The sequence below is a fragment of the Schistocerca serialis genome, chromosome 1 (assembly GCF_023864345.2).
Source record: "Schistocerca serialis cubense isolate TAMUIC-IGC-003099 chromosome 1, iqSchSeri2.2, whole genome shotgun sequence".
Taxonomy (NCBI): Eukaryota; Metazoa; Arthropoda; class Insecta; order Orthoptera; family Acrididae; genus Schistocerca; species Schistocerca serialis.
Genome location: NC_064638.1, coordinates 342,352,403 through 342,362,725, shown reverse-complemented (window position 1 = coordinate 342,362,725; position 10,323 = coordinate 342,352,403). Strand labels below are relative to the sequence as shown.

Genomic DNA, 10,323 nt, shown 5'->3' with positions numbered 1-10,323 from the left:
AAGCAGAGAATGAAAATAGGTGTGGTAAGCTAATTTACTCAGATGTATATCGCCAAAATTTGCAATGACCCTAATAGCATAAGTAGCTGAACTCAAACGTTTTACCAGATCCTCAGTGTGTTTTTTCAAGTTCAACCCCTCATCAATGTATGCACCTAGAAATTTTGAATATTCTACCTTAGCTACCGATTTCTGATCGAAGTCTATATTTATTAATGGGGTCATTCCATTTACTGTGTGGAACTGTATATACTGTGTTTTGTCAAAGTTTAATGAGAGCCCATTTGCAGAGAACCACTTAATGATTTTCTGAAAAACATCATTTACAATTTCACTAGTTAATTCTTGTCTGTTGGGTGTGATAGTTATACTTGTGTCATCAGCAAAAAGAACCAGCTTTGCATCTTCTTGAATATAGAATGGCAAGTCATTAATATATATTAAGAACAGCAGAGGACCCAAGACCAAACCTTGTGGCACCCCATTCTTGATTGTTCCCCAGTTTGAGAAATCACCAGTTTTTTGCATATTATGTGAACTGTTTATTTCAACTTTCTGCACTCTTCCAGTTAGATATGATTTAAACCATTTGAGCACTGTCCCATTCATACCACAGTACTTGAGTTTATCTAGAAGTATTCCATGATTTACACAATCAAAAGCCTTTGATAGGTCACAAAAAATCCCAACGGGTGACTTCTGGTTACTCAGAGCATTTAATATGTCATTGGTGAAAGTATATATAGCATTCTCCACTGAAAAACCCTTCTGGAAACCAAACTGACATTTTGTTAAAACTTTGTTTTTACAAAGGTGTGAAGCTACTCTACAATACATTACTTTTTCATGAATTTTGGATAACAATGATGAGGACAACACAACACCCAGTCCCCAAACAGAGAAAAACTCTGATCTGACTGGGAATCGATCCCAGGCCTGTTCACTTGGCTGTTTAACTGCCCCTGTGCATATTGTAATTAGTCCAATTTTATTTTTTCAGTGGCTGTAGGATCAACTTGGAGTGGGCTATAGTATATTCTTAGATTACTCACTAAATTCTTGTTCTTGAAATTTTGTAGTTAGGCTTCTGCAGGGTGGCTGACTTATGTCTTGAAGAGACTGCTAGTTCAGGTTTATCAGTGTCTGTGTAACACCATTCCATTAATCAAAGAAACCTGTCATGATTCATGCCTCCCTCTTTGTATAAATTAAATATCTGTTGTTAGACTCACAGATTTGAGCAATATTCTAAAACGGATCCCATGAGTGTTTTTAAGCAATCTCTCTGCACTTTCTGAGAATCCTACAAATTAAATTAAGTCTGTTACATACTATACCTACAATTCAGTCTCTGTGGCCATTTATTAGAACATTATTTTATTCTATGAGGTCTACCTTGATAGCTGCAGGCTTAGTTCAGTAGATTGCTAAGTGAACAGGCCTGGGATCGATTCCCAGTCAGGTCAGAGTTTTTCTCTGTTTGAGGACTGGGTGTTGTGTTGTCCTCATCATTGTTACATCACCACTGGTATGCAAGTCACCTAAATGGCATTGTGCAAGAAAGTCTTATGTCCAGCAGCAGAGCCGCCACATGACAGAGGGGGAGATTTTATTTTACTAATTGGTTTATTTATCCTCACAAATTTAGGGCCATAAGGTCTCTCCTACAACTAACCAGGCATTCTATGTATTTTACAATATGTTCACATAATGACCATATGGTATAAATAGAGTTACATGTAATACGGTACATAACCTTAGAAATAACAAAAACATAAATTGTCACAGAGGGCTCACATCTCTTTTTGGGTACATAGGCAATGAGCATGAGGCCCTTCTTTCTTTTCTGTGCTGCAGTCTTACTTTCTAACTGTAGTTTTTCTCGGACATGGCCTGTAGGATAGTTTCCCTGTTGGCAAACTAATCTTTTTGTAGAACATTTGTTATGGCTTTTTTCTCACTTAGTTTATTTATTTTACACCACTTTTTTTTGTCAACTCATGTATGGTGTCCACATCAGAGTGTGACCTCTGTCTTTCCAAAATGTATTACTGGAGTGCTTTCCATGTTGGGAATATTGCCCACTACATAGCACAGTAGGCAGTCTGTGTGAAGGGTATCTTCCTGACTATGCAGAGAACACTTATTGATATCTGACCAGTTACCTTTCCACGCACGCTGAGAAGTAGTGGAAAAGCCCTCACAAGGATCTCAGCTCTCTAAAGCAGTTAAAGAAAAGAAGATGAAATCTTGGGAGAAGGCTATCCTAGTGACTCCACACCATCGGGCGCAGAATTTATGTTCGTCAGTGTTGTTCCATTCCCACCAGTGACAAACAGTGACCTCAGGTGTGTGACCTGCCTCCTTGGCCCCTTCGTGCCTAACCTGGACAACATTAAGCTGATAATTCAATGCAACTGCAATAGATATTACTGTCACCTTCCAGAATTGCAACAATTAATATCTTCCCATTCTGTTACCTGTTTTTCTCTTCAATAAACATGTTTCACTTATGACAATTCTCCAACTTTTCGAGGCTACTGTGACTGCTGTCAGATCTACACTGGCTCCAAGAGGGTATTTGGAGGGGTCTGTATACTAATTTGCACAGATATCGCCAGTGAGTAGAGTTCCCTCCATATCACAATGGAAACAATAACAGTGTGAGTTGAATCACCCCAGTGATCACCATTTGTGCTATTCCCAGGCAGGGCACTTACAAACCTTGAGAAGGCTGCCTTAATCTGATAAATTCCCCACCAACCTCCCCTTTTCTCCTACTAACAGATTTCAAATGTACACCACCACTGTAGGAGAATACCACATCACCTGGTAGGAGTGTCCTGGTTGACAAACTTCTTTCCAATTTTGATCTGTGCCTCCTCAATTATGGTGCCCTTTCCCACTTAAAAAGAAGAAGAAGACCACAGTCACTTTCATTCCCTCTCTGTTGCACTGAATCAATGACAGTAAGTGACAGTGTCGGGTACATTTCCATTGTGGACACCACACCCCTAGAGCTATTAGTCCCCTTTCTACAAGCCCCATTTACTTCCAGCCAGGGTAATGGTGAACCAAAGGTATTGCAACAGACATTCAGCACCATTATTGAGTTCTGGAACATCTCAAGTGACATGTTTCACTGACCACCCTCATCACTTTTAATTGACTCTGTGCAAAAGTTTGGTACCTGATTAGATGAAGTAAGAAGAAATACTGAGAGTGCTATGTGTCCTCCTTGAGAATGTATGCCTCATCATCCCAGGTGCTGCCCAAGCACCATAATCTACTGGTCCATGAAAGAACAACAACTATTCTGGGGCTGCTCCTTAATGGTGTTGTTTCTATAGATATGATGGTTCTTACGGAACACTTCATGACCCATGTTGCAACAGCTTCAGCATTCTCTTTTTATCTGGCTACCAATAAAATATATAAAAGACAACTTGAAGACCTATCCTTTCTCCTTTATACCCTGAAATATATGATGAACCTTTCAGTGAATGGGAACTACCAAAAGATATTGTATTCTCAGAAATACAATTAAGGGAAAACAATTATCTAAATAATATTTAGTTACCAAAATTTGTAGGATGCACAACTGTAGCTCACAGTCATTGATTTCCTGTTAAATACATTATTTGAAAACTCACAGGCTTATAAAAGTCCTCAGTATTAAACTTTTAATCATTGAGATACATACTGAATTAGGAACAATTATTTTCTGAATAAGGATACTACTACTAAAATTTATAGAAAGCAGATGATGATATAGTATGCATTATATTTTTCATAGTCCTCGTTAAAATTTGAAATACACAATGTATGACACACCCTCAAATTTTATATTATCAGTGAGAGATGTTGGGGGAAACTGCATAAGCAGAATGTTCAGCTGTGAGTATTGTTATCTATTTTTATGTCTCTGTTGTCTCTACTCAGACATGTACCTCCTGAAGAAAGTATTGGTCAACCCATCTGTCCCTGTGCAAATTCAATAATTTTCTGTTTATATGATTCATTTAAAGAAGTTACTTTATTTTTGAATACATTGTTGAACAGATGCTCAGTTTAGATCCTACAAATAGGAAGTTACCTATGTTGAGTAATACACATTGTCTAATGTTGGTCTCATCACAGTATGTCACATACTGCATTGTATTGTACAGGCATGATGAATTAACAAATACCATGTACCAAAGACACCATACTTTTTGGCCATGTGTCCTATGACCTTTTTTTGCTCTTTATCCTCTCAGGGACTGTTTCATGCAGTTTCTCCTCATTTAGCAAAATCACCATGTATAAGCAAGCATTTTGTTACCTTTTGTGAGTATAATGCTGGCTATTAAAACTGCAGCACCATGAAATCCAACAACTTCAAATTGGCATGAATTGTACAACATGTTTGGATATGCAACTGATTAGCACATCAGTGCAACTGCACAAAGTAGGAAGCAATAATGGTACACACCTTCTGTGTACCAGGAAATATTATTTAGTGAATTTCTTATTCTGAAATTGCATTGGGATGTTGATGATAAGAAGAGTATTTTTTATCTCATGTAAGAAATAGGGACATCTGTCAGCAGATGTCAGAATTCAACAACAAAAGGACTGTGACTTATCGAGATTGCCATTTATCATTCCATGATATCACTGCTTATTTTGGTTGAGTTTACATGACTGTTGCGTGAGTAGGAATCAATGGATTCACAAGGACCATAATTGATGCTCCGAATGATCTCAACAACCCCATGTGACTAGTACCCAAGAAGAAAGATATATTGTTCACACTGCTACCATATCATATATCTTGTGTCAGGAAATGGGCTTCCTTGTACAAAGACAAGTATCAACATGGAGAGTGTGGCAATGTCTGTAGTACTAAGGACTGTTGGCATGGTGACCAATGTTGTGGCTTACCTTGATGCAGTAGCAGAAGAGGTGTGTCATTAGTGGTGTAACATTGAGCATAGGAGTGGCACCACATATTTTTTCACATAAGTCATGGTTCTGCTTAGAAGTGTCATGATGGACATATCAGTGTGTGGAAAATCCAGAGAGAATGAACATAGCCAGATTGATTTGTCATTGTCACACAGGCCCAGTGCCTGGTGTGATGGTATAGTTTGCTGTTAGGCACACAGTGATCACCTTTGCTTTACATTACATGTAATTTTGACAGCAGCTGTCACATTTCCAAAGTGTTAAGAAAGGTAGCTGTGCCCTCTCTGCAAGGTCCCCATTATGTTATCTTTGAACAAAATTCATGAGATGAATGCTTCTCACGCTGTCCTAACATGCCTCAGTACAGAGGGTGTTTGACTGTAGCCATGGCCAGTGCATTCTCCAGATTTCTCACCCAGTGAAAATATTTGTTTGAGGGGTGCTGAGAGGTTGTCACACCTACTAAATGACTACCTCAAGTAGCATGGAATGATGTGCCTGCGTCTGTCATCCAAGCTCTGATCGACTCAGTACCCAGCTGTGTTAGAGTAATTTTTAGTGGCACAGGTATCTGTATACTAATTTCACACCATGTACACCGCATTCTTTTAACAAATTTAATAATGTATTCTTTTGCGTGCACTGTATTCACAATAAGCAAATTTTCATTATTTTACATCTTTCCTGGTGACTCAATTTTAATGGTCAGCAGTGTATAAAAGTACACAAAACTACCTTCATCTTCTCTTGTCCTCACAACAGGCAAGCCCTTTTCGTCCTGTAGTTTCAGTGACTTGCCGTTTCTTTTTAGCCTTTCCAAGCCTTTCTCTGTTTTGTCCCTAAGAAAGGAGCTAATTCTTGCAAAATGTAGGATAGTTTTGTGTACAGTACATTTTTTTTGTATTTATTAGCAGTACAAAAATTTTGCCTTTGAAAGCTAAGTACTGGACAAAAATTCTGTCTCATAATTTTGTAGAATTTATAAGCAGAAGTCTCTGAACAGCTTCTTCTTGTTTGTACACAAATAAGAAAACTCAGGGTCAACACAACATATGGTGAATGATGTAATGCACAAATTTGCAACTGTTTATTGCGTTTAGGGACTTTAATTACACTTTCTACACTTGGCTTGCACATCATGCCTTTCCAGATGACATCTTTCCTTACACCCCCTCCTGCACTCAGCCTCCTACACCATGCATCACTGTACTGTAGAAGACTCAGGTGCAAGACCTGTTACATACATCCAACCACTACTGCCTGTTCCATCCATAGCACTGACACCTATTACAATATCAAGAGTAGGGTCAAGTAACAAAGGTGACAATCACAGTGCACTACTTTGTATGCTTAGAAAAATCTTTGCAAGCTGTCCACAGTGATGAAGGGCTAACTAGAATTTCCTATTGTAGAGAAGGAGCTTCAGCATAATGAGGTTGACTTTAACAGCTAATTCATGATCCATGTCATCTAGATACTTCAACATAAACACTTCTTCTTCAGGATGGAAACTCTACCAGTAACAAATCATTTTTAGTTTCAACTGCCCTAGCCAACAGCTCCCTTTTGTTGTTCTCTGCCTGCCTCTGCTTCCTGTATTTCTGCCTCATTCCTAACCTTTTCCCCTATTCCAGCCTTGTACTTCCCTTGGTATGTTTATCTTCCATGTTAACTAACCCGTATCTTCCTTTCCTTGTCTCTTTGTCTTACTACATCTATATGCTATTATCTCTGCATTTCTTCTTGCAGTCTGTAATTCTGCTCCCTGCCTCTCTACATACATGACAGCACAATCACACCATCAATTTGCACACCGACATTTCTCCTAACTCCCTTCCTCTCCCATTCCTACCCATTCCCACTCTATTCAATGATCTTCCCACTCTGTCTAATAAACACTGCTACTTGCTCCATTTAGGCTGTAGCACTGGCAAAGTGGTGTGTGTGTGTGTGTGTGTGTGTGTGTGTGTGTGTGTGTGTGTGTGTGTGTGTGTGTGTGTGTTAGGTGGGCGGGGAGGGGAAGAGAGGGGGGGGGGGGGGCCTTGTGAACACATGCCCATTTGTGACTTAGTTTGAAAGAATAAGTTTCTTGTTCTTTTTGCCATGCCTGCTTGCTGCTCAGCAGCTATTATGTTGTGTGAGTATCGAGCAATCACTGTATGTGTAATTATATTGCATCATATATTTCGTCTATACAGGCTGGGACTGTTTTAGATCACAGAAAATAAAATGGCAATCCAGATTTTCAAGTTTGTTCTTTACTTGATTGTACCATTTCCAGCCATAACTCAGCCTGCTGTTTGCTTTCTTAGTTTACAGAAGTATGTTTTCTTTTATTTACAGCACTCTGTTGTAACTCAACATGTCTAACATTGTTACATACTGAGTTTTCCTGTAAACTGATGAACAACAAAAACTTATTTTTTTGAGCTATGCAGCACATGATCTGAGTGGTATCATGATGTCACTTTGCGTAAATTGTAAGCTTTTATTCTTACATGAAACTGTCATTTCATTATTTTAACAGCTTCAGATGGCCTTCCAGTAGCTGAACAGGTAGCCCAGTTGGATCAGAACTTTGGATATAGTCCATTCCTAAATTGAAAATATGAGTAATAAAAATGTCTTTCAAAGAAAACATCAAATTTGTTTTAAACAGTTGCAGAAATGAATCTTAGATTAAATATTTGTATATTTGTTTTAAATGGACTCCATATCTGAATGGTTAAATTCACTGTCTTCACTGCATAAGAACCCGGGTTCAGTACCCAGTACCCCCTCATACATTTTCTAAGATACATACATTTTCTGAGATAGAAAGGTCTGTAAGGCCAAGTGAGGAACTGCTTGAATAGAAACAGTGACGTAATGGCTAGAGGGATTGTCATCATATAGATCACATGTCCCCTGATCATAGATCACTTCTCATACTATTTTGTAGGCTGTAGTTTCTCAGTTGGAACAGTCCTAATGCCTGACCTGTGACTGATGTTTTATTTTGCATTGGTTCAATCATTTATTTGATAAGCTAAGATACAGAGCTTGTTTCTTCTTGGTCCCACATTGTGTCAATTATAAGTTTTTTAACCTCTGTTATTAGACGCTTACATGAAACTGTCATTTCATTATTTTACAGCTTCGGGAGGCCTTTCAACAGCTGAGCAGGTAGCCCAGCTGGATCAGAACTTTGAGTTAATGATTGGACCTGATTTAAGGCTGCCTACAGCAGAACAGAGAACACAAGGTGCTCGTGAAGTGAGGAGCTTCTACTATGGAGATGCAACTATAACTCTGCAGCAGAACAGCACAACAGTTGCTGTAAGTTAGACTTCAAAGTTCAAATTAAATTTGTGGAGTTAGTATTGTTTTATAAAATTATGCTCGCTGGACTGTGATGCTCACATTGTCTCACCAAAAATCAATTTTTGCATTCAGTGACATTTGGGTTATGACAGAACAACTGAACGGAAATCAACTCTTTAAAAATCGAAAGGTACGGTGTTTGATCCTATGACCTCCCATCAAAATCTCAATTGAGTATGCATGTGCCATCATGCCTGACATGAGTTCAGTGCTACAAGTCCCTTCACATTGAAGAAAACTAGAGAGCACACTATACTTAGTATTGTTCATGAACCTCTTGTAGAGGTTAGAAGTGCATAGTTAATATCTCCAGGTTCAAAGTAGCAGTCCTGCAGAAATTTTTACGTAATGGATTTCATGAAATTAGTCTAGGAAAATTAAGAAAAGGCTGCTAACTTCAATAGTCTTAATTGTTTACTGTTGCTTCTTGTTTCACTTATGTATCATACATATTAAAGCTTAAACATGGGAGTGAACTTTATGTAACACTTTCATACACATAGAAACACAGCAACAAGCAACCCTGTTTTCCCAACCAAACATGACATATCATTCCTAACTCAGCACAATTTCTACATATGGTCTAATTTTATGAACATCACTGACAGTTATTCAGATACAGATCAGATATTAAACAGATGTCACTAACATAATATCTCCATTTCTGTGTAATGATCAAATTCTATACAAATACAATTTATAATTTTCTTTTCCAGTAGCCCAACTGATTTGACAAGGCAGGTTGTTGTTGATACCCTTAAATACAACATTATAATTTAATACTGCCTAATTTCTGAACACAATTTTCAGGTTTTAATTACTATTTTAGTGTTACAAAAACAAAACATAAATAATTTAGGAGCAAAGGAGACCACTCACATATAAGCAGAAGTGCTGAGTCATCAACAGGCACCCATAACAGAGAAAGATAATTTTCTAGCTTTTGGAAGACACCAATATCTTACAAGTGGTGGGATAATCTTCAGTGAAGAAGAAAGCAGGGGAGAACAAACTGAATTCATAATATTTAAATTAGAGAGTCAATCACAATGTGCCAAGAAAAAACTCATAAAGAGATGGGAGAGTACATACTATTGAGTAGCAAGTAGGAACTAGCATAGTAAACCAACTGGATGAAATTAAGCTTTCAAGAAATTGTGAAGTGAAAAACAGAGGAAGTTTACATGCTGAACAACAAGAGAAATCACAAGAATGCCATGGAACAGTTTTTTAAGATTGCAGAGCATACTGCACCATGCAGCCCCAGCGGTTCAAGACAATAAAAAGTAAGTATCACAAAAAAACAATGCCATAGTTTTGCCTAGCATTGCTACAGAAAAATTTTTAAGAGCAACAATGGAATTTTTGAGTGTGGAAAACTATGCGACGATATAGAGCAAAATGTTGGAACTGTAGACTACATATTTATTCAAGTTTATCATTGATTGTTAAGCTTTAACTATTGTAAGTTATCATTATAGCCAAAACAGAAGTGAGATAAAGACCAATATGATAATAAAATGGGACAGTGGTAAGAATTTGTGGGAAATCGGGATGCAGACATATAGAATATCAAATACATGACCTATGCATAGAGTAAAACGATTTATGTTGAACATGAGTGAATGAGACATCCACACAACAAGAGAAAAACAGAGCACATAGATTACCAAACAGAGAGACAGAGACAGAGAGAGAGAGAGAGAGACAGAGACAGAGAGAGAAAGAGAGAGGTTCCACCATTAAGAACAAAGTTGCTCTTGCTGGTCAGTGATGGTGTTGTTGTGGTTGATAGCCATCACAGTGGCCCCCTGCCCACCACAAACATGCAAATTATGGGGGAGGAAGTGAAGGAGCTGCACTACCAATGTCAATGAGGTGAATGGCAGTTGGGCGGTATCGGGAATCATGTGTGTAAGTTGCTTGATCAGCCACTTTGTGGTTGGCCCAGAAGGGGGGCATGGATACACAATTTCTTGCAGGTGTGAATCTCTTATGACCATGCACTTT

At 38.2% G+C, this 10,323-nt stretch overlaps 1 protein-coding gene across 1 annotated transcript in view; it reads left to right on the top strand.

Moving 5' to 3' along the window:
• The first annotated feature begins 7,558 nt into the window (after positions 1–7,558).
• The window catches only part of LOC126471664 (acetylcholinesterase-like), a 61,685-nt gene continuing 58,920 nt past the window's right edge, over positions 7,559–10,323 (top strand). Inside the window, exons 1-2 of the mRNA XM_050099883.1 lie at positions 7,559–7,562; positions 8,087–8,268. Of these exons, the coding sequence (XP_049955840.1) occupies positions 7,559–7,562; positions 8,087–8,268 (186 nt within the window). The remainder of the gene's footprint in view (positions 7,563–8,086; positions 8,269–10,323) is intronic.